The sequence below is a fragment of the Tupaia chinensis genome, unplaced genomic scaffold, assembly GCF_000334495.1.
Source record: "Tupaia chinensis unplaced genomic scaffold, TupChi_1.0 Scaffold000323_1, whole genome shotgun sequence".
NCBI classification, from domain to species: domain Eukaryota; kingdom Metazoa; phylum Chordata; class Mammalia; order Scandentia; family Tupaiidae; genus Tupaia; species Tupaia belangeri.
The window spans coordinates 1,446,090-1,461,999 of NW_006159817.1; the positions used below are offsets into that span (position 1 = coordinate 1,446,090).

Below are 15,910 nucleotides of genomic sequence, written 5' to 3' on the forward strand. Positions count from 1 at the left end.
GAGTGGGGCGGGGCTGGGACTAGATGAGCGTCCTGGCCCTCCTACTTGGTCCTACTTGCTTTAAGGTTATTTATTCCAAGGGAGGGTATCCCCAGTTGGTCTTCCTGCCACAATTCTGCCCCAGCCGCAGCCAGCCCAGGCCATGGTCATGCGTGTGTCCCGCATGCTCAGGGAGATCGTGGATGCACTCTAGGGCCTTCACTGTGCCAACCCCGACTGGCAGCCTGGCTGGCTGGTTGTTGCCCCGTTTGCTCTGGCTGAAGCCCCACATGACTTTCCCCTTTCATGAGTGTAGGAAGCTGGGCCCCCAGCATGGAGACTCAGCCCTAGGTCCCCAGCAGGTGGAGCTTCCCCCAGGCTGCCCGCTGCATGGCCCCTGCCCGGGCAGCCTGCAGGTAACCAATTATCGCCAGTGCTGTGGCCGTTGACCTGACCTTTGGCTGAGCAGGGATGATGTTTTTTGGGTCCCAAGGAGGAGAACTAGACTGGGGGGGTCGAGAGTCTGGCTCACCCTGAAGAACAGCATGCTCACAGTGGAAGGGGCTGGGGCAGTGAGCTGCTCATCCCTGGAGGGGGGCAAAGAGGCTTTGGCAAGAGCGATCCCTGCCCGTTCACTGAGATCCTCTAGTTCGACGACTCCCCGGGACTTGACACCCCGGATCACATAGTATGCGGGTGCAGGAGCTTATCCCCCGCTTGTCTCCCCTAGACCATCCCAGTGATCCTGGATGGCAAGGACGTGGTGGCCATGGCCCGGACAGGCAGCGGCAAGACAGCCTGCTTCCTCCTCCCCATGTTTGAGCGGCTCAAGACCCGCAGTGCCCAGACCGGGGCCCGCGCCCTCATCCTCTCACCCACCCGAGAGCTGGCCCTGCAGACCTTGAAGTTCACCAAGGAGGTGCGCCGGGGCTGAGGGACGGGGTGGGGCTGCGGGGACTGACTTGGGGCTGGGCAGGCTGCAAGTGAGTTGAGACGTTGCACCCTCACTCTTACTCTCTCAATCTGTCTCCACAGCTGGGCAAGTTCACTGGCCTCAAGACTGCCCTGATCCTGGGCGGGGACAAGTAAGCGCTCCTCACCCACAGTCACCAGCATGCGCGGATACCCCTGTCTCAAGAGCATTTGCATGATCGAGCCTGGGTTGCCTGCTAATAATTGCAGGTTGGGGGCCAGCAGGTGGCGAGGTGGTAAGGTGCTAGACTCCCACAGGCTGACTGCTGTTTGAGTCCCAGACCTGGTGGTTTGAAACTCATGCTGGGCGAGTGTTCACGCACGCCCAAAATCTAATACGCCAGGCAGATGCCAATACCTGTGGCAGGACCACTGTGTCACTTGCTGGCCCCATCGACGTCTCCTTCTTTATTCTTCTCTCAGGATGCTGCTGTTAGCCATCACTCTTGATTCTGAGAGCTTTGCTTTTTAGAGTTTTTGCTTGTATTGCAATTTATTATCTCCATCTGACAGTTTGTGACTGTCAGAAGGCTTAGTCTTCCCGGTATAGGCCTGGCCCAGGATTCTGACTCCTATGGGTTCCAGGTGTGTTTTGACACGCCTATGTTAGTGATTTGTGTCCAGATGTAAGGACAGGCTGGTAGAGATTCAAGGTCCAGTTCCGTGGCGCTGTAGGTTCAAGGCAGCTTTGTCGGTATCTGGAGCAGCGGAGGGAGATGGGTTCTGTGGTGGAGCCCATCTCTGGGGAACTCCTGGTATTTAATCGTTCTTTCAAATGTTTCCATTTGTATCTGCTGTCAAGGCAATGCCTCAGCAATAGCTTTCCTTCAGCCTTGGGTCTGTGTTCCTGGGGACGGGCTGTGGGAACTCACCTGGGCGTTTCGTTTTGGGAAAGGAGAGACTAAAGTGATTGTTCTGTCCAGCTGACCCCTCTTCTCCTCCCCAGGATGGAAGACCAGTTTGCAGCCCTCCATGAAAATCCCGACATGTGAGTTTGTGGATTGCGGAGGATGTCCCGGGGTCTCTTCCCAGGTGGCCTACAGCTGGGACTGAGAGGAGGGGTAGGGTGATAGCCCTGACCCTGGGGTGACCTGGCCTGTTCTTCCCCTTCCAGAATCATTGCGACTCCCGGGCGGTTGGTGCACGTGGCTGTGGAGATGAACCTGAAACTGCAGAGTGTGGAGTACGTGGTATTCGATGAAGCCGACAGGTAAGGCCGCAGGTACGCCTTGAGCACTTACGGCAGGGTCGACCCCAAGGCCAGGAAAGCCAGGAGGAAGCTCTGCCTGGAGAGAACTGGGTGGCCAGGATGAACACAGCTCCTCCTCACGGGTGGGTGCAGACCCCAAGCGCTTGGGCTCATCTCTGGGGCCCCGTGGCCATAAATTTGAAATTTTACACTTTAGGAGTCTTTGAAAAGAATAACGAAACAACTAATGTGATTTTCAAGAGTTTTTTTTTTTTAGAGAAATATTTGGTATAGGGTATGTGCACTCAGTGGAGAGACAGAGAGACAGTGAGAAATCACCCCCCAGGGAGGATGGCCATGCCACAATCCCTTCTCCTCTTGGGATTTTGGGCACACACACACATATGCCTGGCATGAGTTTTAAGCCACCAGGTCTGGGACTCGAACCGTGGTTGACTATATGGGAGTCCAGCAATGCAACCACTATGCCATCTGCTGCTCCTTGCAAGAGATTTTTTAAAAAGCACCATGTCGAGGGGCTGGCAGGTGGTGTTGTGGTTAAGGCGCTGGATTCCCACATGGTCAGTCATGGTTTAAGTCCTGGACTGGCGCCTTGCTTTCTCTTTCTCTCCCTCTCTCTCTGTCTCTGTCTCTCTCTCTCTGGTGAGCACGCATGTTCTGTAGCAAGCTGAAAAATAATAATCATAATAAATAAATAATTCTTGAACAAAACGCATCATATTAAGAGCCTGGATTTAGGAGCCAGACGTGGGGATGGGGTAGGGTGGGAGTGGGATCCAACCCCAGCTGTGCGGCTTCAGCTCTGTGAACCTGGGCAAATCACCAGGGGTCTCAGGGCCTCAACCACGTCAGCCTCCAAGTGAAGGAGTTAGCACACGCCTCACCGGTGAGGGCTGAAGTTCTTGCTACTTGTAAAGTAAAGTAGTTAGAGCCGCATCTGGCACAGCTCGAGGGCTGCTGTCACATAACCCAACACGGATTTCCTAGAAGCACACAGCCTGTAGACACAAGAGCCCAAGGTCATTGCTTAGAATGAGGCTGTGCAGGTGGCATGGTGGTTAAGGTGTGGACTCCCACGTGGCCGACTGCAGTTCAAGTCCCAGACTTGGCAGCTTACTTTCTCATTTTCCTTCTATTTATCTCTCTGTCTCTGGTCAAATTGAAAATAATAATAATAAATATAATTAAGTAAATAAAAATTGAGGCTGTGCCTTAAGGTGTGAGTGAGCTCGAGTACCCAGGCAGACTCCGGTACATGGGGCAGAAGTGGTAGGCACTGGCATGCCTGGGTTTGGGGCTCCAGCGTGGGAGGCCTAGCCTCACCGTCCCGCCCCTTCCCCGGCTCTCACCCGCCCAGGCTCTTTGAAATGGGGTTTGCGGAGCAGCTGCAGGAAATCCTCAGCCGCCTCCCTGGCGGCCACCAGACCGTGTTGTTCTCTGCCACGCTCCCCAAAATGCTGGTGGAGTTTGCCCGGGCAGGTGAGTGATGGGACAGGTGGGGCTGGAGCTCGGGGTGGGCCCCGGGTCTCTGCTCTCAGGGAGTCCACCGACCTCCCCCGTGTACCCTGCAGGCCTCACAGAGCCCGTGCTCATCCGACTGGACGTGGACTCCAAGCTCAACGAGCAGCTCAAGGTGAGACTGCGGCGGCCCCATTGCCAGGCTGGTGGGTCCAGGTGGGCCCTGCAGGCCCCCGTGAGGTGAGCCAGCCCCGTGGCCCTCTCCCTGCAGACCTCCTTCTTCCTCGTGCGTGAGGACACCAAGGCGGCCGTGTTGCTCTACTTGCTGCGCAGCGTCGTGCGGCCCCAGGACCAGACGGTGGTGTTTGTGGCCACGAAACACCACGCGGAGTACCTCAGTGAGGTGAGCAAGGCCCTGATGGGACCCTGGGCTGGGGAAGACCCACTGCCATTCCTACTCCTGGGGACCTTCCTCTAGAGCTTAGAGCTGAAGTTCCAGGCATGACCACCAGAGGGAAGCATCAGAGCAGAGCAGGGGCCAAGGCTCAGGACTTTTCTTTTCAACTTTTTATGATGACCAGTTTCAAACCCTTCAGAAAACAGTGTAATGAACGCCCATGTAGTTGTCATCAAAGTACAGCTGTTACCAACTCATGGCCATCGTGATCCAGCTGTGTTTTATTTTCAATTTGCTACAGGACATGCATTCTCACCAGAGAGAGACAGAGAGAGAGAGAATGAAAAAGCAAGCTGCCAGGTCCAGGACTCGAACCGTGGTTGGCCATATGGGAGTCTAGTGCCCTATGGGAGTCCATGCTACCTATCGGCCCCATCCACGTTATTTCAAAGTGAATCCTAGCCACCCTGTCCTTTTTCTGTCAATTTTAATGTTCAGTGTGTTTAGCTTTTTAAAATCGAAGCCTAGGGGCCGGCAGGTAGCATGGTGGTTGAGGCTCTGGGCATCCATATGGCCGGCCATGGTTCAAATCCCGGACTTAGCAGCTTGCTTTCTCACTTTCCCCCTCTCTCTGTATCTCTCTCTGGTTAAAGTCAAATAAACAAATAAGTACAATTAAATCATTAATAATTTTTTTTAAATGAAGCATAGCCCGCATGCAGTGGGCTGTGTACTCTGCTCTGCCTTGTGTGGGCAGCTTGGCAGGTTATTTCCAGTGTGACCCTCAGCCAGATCACAGCACGGCTGGGAGCCTGGTGGAGGGCAGCAGCCCTGCCCAGCCTGCTCCTCCCACCATGGCCAGCCCCACTGGGGTCTGCCATCTGAGGACATGGTTCCTCTGAGTTTCACTTACATTTAACAGTGTTCCTCTGCAACTGCTGGGCCACCAGTGAATCAGACCAAGTAGTAATGAAAGAACAGTTCGGGACCAGCAGTTGGCGTAATGGCTATGTCGCTGGACTCCCATGTAGTCGACCGCGGTTCGAGTCCCAGACCTGGTGGCTTAAACTCACGCCGGGCACATGTGCGTGCGTGCCCAAGATCCCGAGAGGAGAATGGAGGAGAAGGGATTGCGGCGTGGCCATCCCCCCTGGGGGGTGATGTCTCGCTTTCTGTCTCTCTCTCTGTCTCTGTCTGGCGAGCACACGCCCCATAGCAAAAACCTCAAAAAAGAATAAAAAGGACAGTTCATCGGGCCAGCAGGTGGCATGGTGGTTAAGGCACTGGACTCCCATCTGGTTGACCATGGTTTGAGTTCCAGACCTGGTGGGACTTGGTGGCTTGGAACTCAACACCGGGCACGTGTCCTTGCATGCCTAAGATCCGGAGAGGAGAGTGGAGGAGAAGAAATTGCAGCATGACCAGACTCCCCTAGGGGATGGCTTTTCACTTTCTCTGTCTCTCTCTCTCTCTCTATTTCCGGTGAGCACATGCCGTGTAGCAAAAACCTAAAAACAAACAAGAAGGAACAGTTCACTCATGGCGTTTGTCATGTCGTGGGCTCTGCCCTCAGCACCGTGGGTGGAACTCGCTCATTCTCCATAACATTACCCGTGGAGGAGGAGCAGTTATTTCCCCCATTCTCCCAACAAGGAAAGCAGAGCACAGAGAGGTTCAGCAACTTGCCCAAGGTCACACAGCTTGTTAGCGACAGACTCAAGGAGAGGCCAGGGCCCTGGGGTGGGACTTGGAGCTCCCCCGGGGCGACCTCGACAGGCGTTGTCTCTGCAGATGCTCAGACAGCCCCGCAGAGGTGGGAGGTGGTACCTACCTCGTTTACTCTGCTGAGGATGCCCAGCCGGGGTCGCCCACCACGACCCGTCCCCATCTCACCCGCCTCCCGTCCTGGCAGCTGCTGACCAGCCAGCGCGTGAGCTGCGCACACATCTACAGTGCCCTGGACCAGACGGCCCGCAAGATCAACCTGGCCAAGTTCGCCCACGGCAAGTGCTCCGCCCTCATCGTGACCGACCTGGCTGCCCGGGGCCTGGACATCCCCCTGCTGGACAACGTCATCAACTACAGCTTCCCTGCCAAGAGCAAGCTCTTCCTGCACCGCGTGGGTGAGGAGCCGGGCTGGGGCGGGGGGGACAGGATGGACCGAGGCCCTGGGTGTGGGCTCTGGGCGGTGTTCCCAGACGGGACCCCAGTGGGCATCCCCAGGGCTCTGGGGAGGTGAGTCTCCACTCTGGGCTCCCAGCCTTGGGCTTTCCTTGCTGCAGTACTTGACGATGGGGTCCCTTAGCCACCTCCCCACCCCTAAAGTCCCTGAAGCTGTTCCTAGCTTCTCTGCTGGGTCCTTGGGGAACCCCAGTACTGCACCAGTCCCGTGCCTCCTCCATCAGCTCCCGACAGGATCTCCGGGTTCGGAATCAGGTGTTGGAACCCCCTTCCCCTTGGCCTTCCCAGGCCAGCTCACCTGGTTAATGTCTATTACAAGAGTAAAAACACTCCACACAGGTGGCTTGGGCTGCCGTAACAGTGCGCCACAAGCCAGGTGGCTTCAGTGACAAACGTATCATCTCAGTTCTGGAGACCCAAGCCCACGATCAAGGTGTCGGCAGGGCTGGCTCTGCCTGAGGCCACAGCGAAGGATCTGCTGCAGGCCTCTCTCCTGACCTCTAGGGTTGCCGGCAGGCTTCGGAGCACCTTGGCTTCTAGAAGCATCACCCCGATCTCTGCCTTCACCTTGCATGACGTTCTGCGTGTTTGTCTCCAGAGTCTTTTGGAAGGACAGTGGTCCGATTTAACTGGGAGCCCAACCCCCTCTAGTAGGACCTGGTTTTGCTACAGGGCACATGCGCTCACCGGAGAGAGAAGGAGAAATCACCTCCCGGGGGGTGCCACACCGCTCTCTTCTTGAGATTTTGCACGCACATGCACCCGCCACGTTGTTCACGCCATTGAGTCTGGACCACTCAGCTCTGTGAGATCCAGCTGTTTTAACCACCATGCCACCTGCCGGCCTTATGACGCATTTTATTTTTTTTAAGGTTTTTGCCATAGGTGGGGTGCACTTGCTATAGCGAGATAGAAGGTGAGAAATCCCCCACGGGCATGGCCATGCCACAGTCCCTTCTCCATTCTCCTCCTAGGATTTTGGTCACAGATGCACACATGCCCGGCATGATTTGCAACCTGCCGGGTCCAGGACTTGAACTGTGGTCAGCCACGTGGGAGTCTAGCACCTTAACCACCACACGCCTGCTAGCCCCTGCAGTACATTTTTACCTTAAGCTATTTTGGACTTCGGATGGGTTTATTGCAGGTAGCCCCATCGTCAGACAAGGAGCACTTGTGTCCTCGGGCTGTCGGGTGGGGAGCGAGGGCCCTGGGAGAAGTAGCCCCCTGTGTCCGCAGAGCAGGAGTCTCACGCCAAGTTCGCCCACGGCAAGTGCTCCGCCCTCATCGTGACCGACCTGGCTGCCCGGGGCCTGGACATCCCCCTGCTGGACAACGTCATCAACTACAGCTTCCCTGCCAAGAGCAAGCTCTTCCTGCACCGCGTGGGTGAGGAGCCGGGCTGGGGCGGGGGGGACAGGATGGACCGAGGCCCTGGGTGTGGGCTCTGGGCGGTGTTCCCAGACGGGACCCCAGTGGGCATCCCCAGGGCTCTGGGGAGGTGAGTCTCCACTCTGGGCTCCCAGCCTTGGGCTTTCCTTGCTGCAGTACTTGACGATGGGGTCCCTTAGCCACCTCCCCACCCCTAAAGTCCCTGAAGCTGTTCCTAGCTTCTCTGCTGGGTCCTTGGGGAACCCCAGTACTGCACCAGTCCCGTGCCTCCTCCATCAGCTCCCGACAGGATCTCCGGGTTCGGAATCAGGTGTTGGAACCCCCTTCCCCTTGGCCTTCCCAGGCCAGCTCACCTGGTTAATGTCTATTACAAGAGTAAAAACACTCCACACAGGTGGCTTGGGCTGCCGTAACAGTGCGCCACAAGCCAGGTGGCTTCAGTGACAAACGTATCATCTCAGTTCTGGAGACCCAAGCCCACGATCAAGGTGTCGGCAGGGCTGGCTCTGCCTGAGGCCACAGCGAAGGATCTGCTGCAGGCCTCTCTCCTGACCTCTAGGGTTGCCGGCAGGCTTCGGAGCACCTTGGCTTCTAGAAGCATCACCCCGATCTCTGCCTTCACCTTGCATGACGTTCTGCGTGTTTGTCTCCAGAGTCTTTTGGAAGGACAGTGGTCCGATTTAACTGGGAGCCCAACCCCCTCTAGTAGGACCTGGTTTTGCTACAGGGCACATGCGCTCACCGGAGAGAGAAGGAGAAATCACCTCCCGGGGGGTGCCACACCGCTCTCTTCTTGAGATTTTGCACGCACATGCACCCGCCACGTTGTTCACGCCATTGAGTCTGGACCACTCAGCTCTGTGAGATCCAGCTGTTTTAACCACCATGCCACCTGCCGGCCTTATGACGCATTTTATTTTTTTTAAGGTTTTTGCCATAGGTGGGGTGCACTTGCTATAGCGAGATAGAAGGTGAGAAATCCCCCACGGGCATGGCCATGCCACAGTCCCTTCTCCATTCTCCTCCTAGGATTTTGGTCACAGATGCACACATGCCCGGCATGATTTGCAACCTGCCGGGTCCAGGACTTGAACTGTGGTCAGCCACGTGGGAGTCTAGCACCTTAACCACCACACGCCTGCTAGCCCCTGCAGTACATTTTTACCTTAAGCTATTTTGGACTTCGGATGGGTTTATTGCAGGTAGCCCCATCGTCAGACAAGGAGCACTTGTGTCCTCGGGCTGTCGGGTGGGGAGCGAGGGCCCTGGGAGAAGTAGCCCCCTGTGTCCGCAGAGCAGGAGTCTCACTCTCGCCCTGCAGTGAGGATGCATGGGCGTCACCCACCTGGGCCTGGGGCGTGTGTACCCTGGTTTCCAGTGCTCTATGGCAGAATGGTTTTGCATGTCCCCAAAGGGTCCTCGGTTTCTCTGTGCCACACGCCCAGCAGGGTAACCGTCATGCCCCCAGATAAGGTCTCCAGATGAGAGACTTTGTTTTCCCACGATATAGAGGCAGGCCAGAACGTAATGTCACGGCAGGGTTTGCTTAACCCCACGTCAGTCACAGCGGGCGTTCTGTCCTGCCGTCCTCTGCGTTTTGTTTCCATCACTACGTGGGGAGTGGTTCTGCCCACAATTAAATGCCATCCTGTGACAGAGGACGGCACACTTTTTCCGTAAACAACCAGGTGTCAAGTGTCTGAGGCTTGGCCAGTGTACCGTCTGTCATCTCTACTGTCCCTGCTGTTTAGCGGCTAGAGGGTGCATGTGCTGCTCAAAGAGAGAAACAGAGACAGAGACACCCTCCCCCAGGGGGATGGCCACACCACAGTCCCTTTTCCTCCGTTCTCCTCCCCAGATCTTGGGCACACACACATACTCAGGCTGAGTTTCAAGCTGCCAGATCTGGGACTCGAACTACGGTCGGCCATGTGGGAATCCAGCCATGTAACCACCACGCCACCTGCTGGCCGCCCAATGAAGCTTTATTTACACACACGGGCAGGAGGCCGGCTTGGTGTCACAGGCCATGGCTTGCCAGCTCTGCCCTTTTCTTGAACTGTTTCATTCTCGCCTCGTGGTCATCCAGGCAGCTAATTGTCTTCACCCGTCCTCTGGTCTCGAACCCGGAGTGGTTTCCAGCATCCGGCTGTTTGGATCAGAGCTGCCCTAAACACCTCTGTGTGTGTCTTTGCATCCCTGGCTCTTTTCTTTGGAGGAACTTCCCCAGTGTGGACGCTGGACACGTAACACACAGGGCCGTGTGGCTATGTGTCTGTCCCCGCCAGCTCCCAGGGCACTGGGGTGGCTCGCGTGATCTCGTGCGGGAATTGAGTGTCCCCAGCTCACTGAGGTGCAGGGTCTCAGCATGGCGCACACCCTCAGGGCCTGGGGTTGGGGTCTCTTTCCTCTGCTTCAGCCTGACGGTCTCCTCTCTGCAGGCCGCGTGGCCCGTGCTGGTCGAAGTGGCACCGCCTACTCCCTGGTGGCCCCTGACGAGCTCCCCTACTTGCTGGACCTACACCTCTTCCTGGGCCGCTCCCTCTCCCTCGCCCGTCCCCACGAGGAGCCCTCAGGTGAGTGGGGGTGTGGGGTCACCTGCAGAGGTCATGGTTCAGGCAGGGGTGCAATTCCAGCTGGCTCTGCCTTACCCTGCCTTGCCCTGCCCTGGGATGAGCTAGGATGGGTTTTGACCCTAGGAGAAGACCCCTACAATTTTTTTTTTTTTTTTTTGAGAGAGAGATTTTTGCTATAGGGCACGTACACTCGCTGGACAGACAGAGACAGAGAAACGGGAAGCAAGAAATCACCCCCAGGGGGGTGGCCACGCTGCAATCCCTTCTCCTCTCGGGATTTGGGGCATGCAGCACACACGCCCAGTGTGGGTTTTAAACTGCCCAGTTTGGGACTTGCATCGCAGTCGGGGCCCCTGTATTTTAAACTCGGGATTTCACATCACAGTCCAGACTGCTGGCCCCTGTAGAAATGGCCGGAGCCGCCTTCTCCTGGGCTTACCGTCAGCCCGCCCTGATAGGTGGGCTCCTTGGTTCACCACAGCCCCACTGCTTGCTTCTCCTGTCTACACAGCCTGCCAGCCCTCGCAGGAGTCCGACAAATAAAGTTAAATAAAATGAAATAGCTCTTTAAAAAAAGGTGTTTTTTTTTTTTCTTTTTTAGAATTTTTTTTTTTATTATTCATTTAATATTTGACCAGAGAGAGAGAGGAAAGTGAGAAAGTGAGCTGCCAGGTCTGGGACTGGAACCACAGTCATTCCCCCGATATAGAGGCAGGCCAGAACGTAATGTCACGGCAGGGTTTGCTTAACCCCACGTCAGTCACAGCGGGCGTTCTGTCCTGCCGTCCTCTGCGTTTTGTTTCCATCACTACGTGGGGAGTGGTTCTGCCCACAATTAAATGCCATCCTGTGACAGAGGACGGCACACTTTTTCCGTAAACAACCAGGTGTCAAGTGTCTGAGGCTTGGCCAGTGTACCGTCTGTCATCTCTACTGTCCCTGCTGTTTAGCGGCTAGAGGGTGCATGTGCTGCTCAAAGAGAGAAACAGAGACAGAGACACCCTCCCCCAGGGGGATGGCCACACCACAGTCCCTTTTCCTCCGTTCTCCTCCCCAGATCTTGGGCACACACACATACTCAGGCTGAGTTTCAAGCTGCCAGATCTGGGACTCGAACTACGGTCGGCCATGTGGGAATCCAGCCATGTAACCACCACGCCACCTGCTGGCCGCCCAATGAAGCTTTATTTACACACACGGGCAGGAGGCCGGCTTGGTGTCACAGGCCATGGCTTGCCAGCTCTGCCCTTTTCTTGAACTGTTTCATTCTCGCCTCGTGGTCATCCAGGCAGCTAATTGTCTTCACCCGTCCTCTGGTCTCGAACCCGGAGTGGTTTCCAGCATCCGGCTGTTTGGATCAGAGCTGCCCTAAACACCTCTGTGTGTGTCTTTGCATCCCTGGCTCTTTTCTTTGGAGGAACTTCCCCAGTGTGGACGCTGGACACGTAACACACAGGGCCGTGTGGCTATGTGTCTGTCCCCGCCAGCTCCCAGGGCACTGGGGTGGCTCGCGTGATCTCGTGCGGGAATTGAGTGTCCCCAGCTCACTGAGGTGCAGGGTCTCAGCATGGCGCACACCCTCAGGGCCTGGGGTTGGGGTCTCTTTCCTCTGCTTCAGCCTGACGGTCTCCTCTCTGCAGGCCGCGTGGCCCGTGCTGGTCGAAGTGGCACCGCCTACTCCCTGGTGGCCCCTGACGAGCTCCCCTACTTGCTGGACCTACACCTCTTCCTGGGCCGCTCCCTCTCCCTCGCCCGTCCCCACGAGGAGCCCTCAGGTGAGTGGGGGTGTGGGGTCACCTGCAGAGGTCATGGTTCAGGCAGGGGTGCAATTCCAGCTGGCTCTGCCTTACCCTGCCTTGCCCTGCCCTGGGATGAGCTAGGATGGGTTTTGACCCTAGGAGAAGACCCCTACAATTTTTTTTTTTTTTTTTGAGAGAGAGATTTTTGCTATAGGGCACGTACACTCGCTGGACAGACAGAGACAGAGAAACGGGAAGCAAGAAATCACCCCCAGGGGGGTGGCCACGCTGCAATCCCTTCTCCTCTCGGGATTTGGGGCATGCAGCACACACGCCCAGTGTGGGTTTTAAACTGCCCAGTTTGGGACTTGCATCGCAGTCGGGGCCCCTGTATTTTAAACTCGGGATTTCACATCACAGTCCAGACTGCTGGCCCCTGTAGAAATGGCCGGAGCCGCCTTCTCCTGGGCTTACCGTCAGCCCGCCCTGATAGGTGGGCTCCTTGGTTCACCACAGCCCCACTGCTTGCTTCTCCTGTCTACACAGCCTGCCAGCCCTCGCAGGAGTCCGACAAATAAAGTTAAATAAAATGAAATAGCTCTTTAAAAAAAGGTGTTTTTTTTTTTTCTTTTTTAGAATTTTTTTTTTTATTATTCATTTAATATTTGATCAGAGAGAGAGAGGAAAGTGAGAAAGTGAGCTGCCAGGTCTGGGACTGGAACCACAGTCAGCCATGTGGGAGTGCAATACCCTTAACTACCACACCACCTGCTGGTCTCCCCCGCCCCCCCAATTTTTCTTAACGAGCCAGATTGTACAAACTTTGGACTCGCAGGCCGTACAGCCCACGGCCTCGCAGTGCGTAAGCAGTGGACGACCAAGGAGGGGGGTCTCCTGACAGGACTGCCTTCACAGAGCCCGGTGGCGGCCCCAGAGGCAGCGTTGCCCAGTCTGCTGCGTTCAGGGCCTGATGGGAGCAGCTGCCCACCGAGGGCTGGCTGCCCCACCCTGGTGCACTGGCAGCTGTTCTCCTGTGATCCAGGAGCAGAGCCATGGGCAGCAGGCCAGTTGGGAAGGCCTCTGCCTGACTCCATGTGGGGTAGCAGGTGCTGTCACTGCGGACGGCGTGCTGGGCCGGGTGCCGCAGAGCGTGGTGGACGACGAGGACAGCAGCCTGCAGAACACCCTGGAGGCCTCGATGGAGCTGCGGGGCCTGGGCCGCGTGGCCGACAACGCCCAGCAGCAGTACATGCGCTCGCGGCCCGCGCCCTCGCCCGAGTCCATCAAGAGGGCCAAGGAGCTGGACCTGGCGGGGCTGGGCCTGCACCCCCTCTTCAGTGAGTCCCTGTGCAGGGCAGGGGGGTGGTGGGGCAGCAGGGGAGCACTGCAGACTAGACTGACGTCACGCCTCCCTGCCTGGCAGGCTCACGCTTCGAGGAGAAGGAGCTGCAGCGGCTGAGGCTGGTGGACGGCATCAGGAACTACCACTCGCGGGCGGTGAGTGAGAGCCCAGAGACGGCAGCTCGTGGCCTCAGGCCACACAGCAGCAGCCCGGGTGCTGGGACTCAGACTGTACTCCTGCCTCCGTCAGCTCCTATGGACTACCCTGTTCTAGGACCGCCTCTGCTGGTCCTGGGCCGTTCCCCCCAGGCCCAGAGGGAGTGATGTGCCCCCGGCCTGCAGGGTCCTGAGAGTCAGCTCTCTGGGGCCCTCCTGGTAACTCTCACTGGGCACTTCATCTTGTGCGTGTGGAAGGGGGCACGAAGGCAGGGAGTGGGCCAGCTGCAGCCAGCGAGGGACGAAAGAGCTAGAGGGCATCGTGGCTAAAAACACTGGTTTCGGGACCACACGAACCGGGGTTGAAATCCAAGCTCTGGCTCTTCCCAGCCGTCTGACCTGGGGCCAGTTACTCGGCCTCCCTTTATTTATTTAGATTTTTTTGTTTTGGAGAGAGATTTTTGCTATAGGGCATGTGTACTCACTGGAGAGGCAGAAAGACAGAGTGAGAAATCACCCCCCTGCCCCGGAGGGATGGCCATGCTGCAATCCCTTCGCCTTTGGGATTCTGGGCACGCCCGCACACGTGCCCAGCGTGAATTTCATACTGCTGGATCTGGGATTCAAACCATGGCTGGCCATGTGGGAGCTTAGCACCTTACCCACTACGCCACCTGCTGGCCCCGGCCTCCCTTTCTAATTGTTAAGTGCAGGTAAAACAAGTACCCACCTCATCCAGTGAGGACAGCTTGGGGAAAGGCCCAGCGAGAGCCCACCAGGCTGGCGAGGGTGCTGGGGCACAGGAGGCTGGTAGGTAAAGGACATGGGCATCCTCTCCACAGACCATCTTTGAGATCAACTCCTCCAGCCGGGACTTGAGCAGCCAGGTAATGCGCGCCAAGAGGCAGAAGCACCACAAGGCCATCGCCAGCTTCCAGCAGGGGCGGCAGGGGCGACCAGGGGCTCCCGCCGGTCCAGTCCTGAGCTGTCAAGTGCTGCAGGAGGGAGAGCCTGAAGTGGCCAAGGAAGACATAGAGGAGAATGTAGAGGTACAGCCCTTCCTTGGGGACCCTGGGCTGGACGTGGGGCTGATAGAAAGCGAGAAATCACCCCCCCAGAGGGAATGGCCACACTGCAATCCCTTTTCCTCTATTCTCCTCTCGGGATCTTGGGCATGCACGCACATGTGCCCAGCATCAGTTTAAGCCACTGGGTCCGGTACTCAAACCACGGTCGACTACGTGGTAGTCCAGCGACATAGCCATTATGCCAACTGCTAGTCCCCTCTGCTGGTCTTTGAGGCAGGGCTTTTGCTGCACATGCAGATGAAACTGAGGCTGCCACGGGAAACCTGGCTGCCTGGCTAATAAACAGAGCCAGGCTTTTGAAAGTCCCCTGGAAGCCCCTGGCCCCTCACCTCTGGGTGGGCTGCTGGGGCCAGTGGGGGCGGAGGCATGACGCTGGGCCTTTGGCTTCTAGGATGTCTTTGCAGAGGTCGTGGGCCAGAAGCGCCGGCGGCCAGGCCCTGACAGGGGAGCCAAGAGACGGAGGGAAGAGGCCCGGCAACGGGACCAGGACTTCTTCGTCCCCTACCGGCCCAAAGACTTTGACAGCGAGCGGGGGTGAGTGTTGCCCGGGTCCCAGGCTGGGAGACAGTGGGGCCTGCAGGGCCTCCCGCCCATCTGGTGTATCTCCCCACTCTCTCCCCCTGCAGCCTGAGCGTCGGTGCAGACCTGGGGGCCTTTGAGCAGCAGGCAGCTGGCGCTGTCCTCGACCTCATGGGGGACGAAGCCCAGAACCTGACCAGGGGCCGACAGCAGCTCAAGTGGTAAGTGGCTGGCGACAAGCAGGCCCCTCCAGCAGTCTGGCTGCCGCAGTGCCACCCTGACCTTCGTCCTGCCTCCCGTTTGATCCTGGCAGCCCTTTATGACCCCGTCTGTCCCCCTAGGTGGTCCCTTGCAGCAGGGAGGGTGATCCCTGTCTGTCTTGTCACTTGATATGCGCACTCATGACAGGGACCTGACCCATCTGTCCCTTTAGCCTCAGGTCTTTCTAGAAAGGGCTCATGACCTATTTGCTCATCAGGACTCAAGAGTCCAGACAAGTGACATGATGGCCCAGGGTCAAAGAGCCAGCTGGTGTCAGAAACCCTCCCAGAAGGCTCCTCTCCTGACTCAGGGCCCCCAGGCCCCATTGCTGGTCCATCCCTGACCCCCATGCTCCCTGTTGAGACCTGGGCTGCCAGGATCCGGGGAGGAGGGACGGGTGGGCCTTTACTGAGCACCCACAGCATGCCGGGCCAGCTGCATGGCTCTCCTTCAGTCCTCCAGCAACTGAGGAGGGGGTCAGTCAGGCGAGGGAACAGGCCACCCCAGCCACCTCCCTCCATGGCAACCCTCTCAACCCCTTCTCCCACAGGGACCGGAAGAAGAAGCGGTTTGTGGGACAGTCAGGGCAGGAGGACAAAAAGAAGATCAAGACAGAGAGCGGCCGCTACATCAGCAGCTCC

General features: G+C 57.3%; 1 protein-coding gene across 1 annotated transcript in view; it reads left to right on the forward strand.

The window, feature by feature from the left end:
- The window catches only part of DDX54 (DEAD-box helicase 54), a gene marked incomplete in the record, with an annotated part of 40,672 nt that overhangs the window by 5,156 nt on the left and 19,606 nt on the right, over positions 1–15,910 (forward strand). The window contains 15 exon segments of the mRNA XM_014589032.2: positions 710–898; positions 1,015–1,064; positions 1,898–1,939; positions 2,066–2,161; positions 3,519–3,640; positions 3,733–3,794; positions 3,891–4,022; positions 5,929–6,139; positions 10,031–10,165; positions 13,011–13,241; positions 13,328–13,401; positions 14,244–14,450; positions 14,881–15,023; positions 15,116–15,229; positions 15,820–15,910. Of these exon segments, the coding sequence (XP_014444518.1) occupies positions 710–898; positions 1,015–1,064; positions 1,898–1,939; positions 2,066–2,161; positions 3,519–3,640; positions 3,733–3,794; positions 3,891–4,022; positions 5,929–6,139; positions 10,031–10,165; positions 13,011–13,241; positions 13,328–13,401; positions 14,244–14,450; positions 14,881–15,023; positions 15,116–15,229; positions 15,820–15,910 (1,899 nt within the window).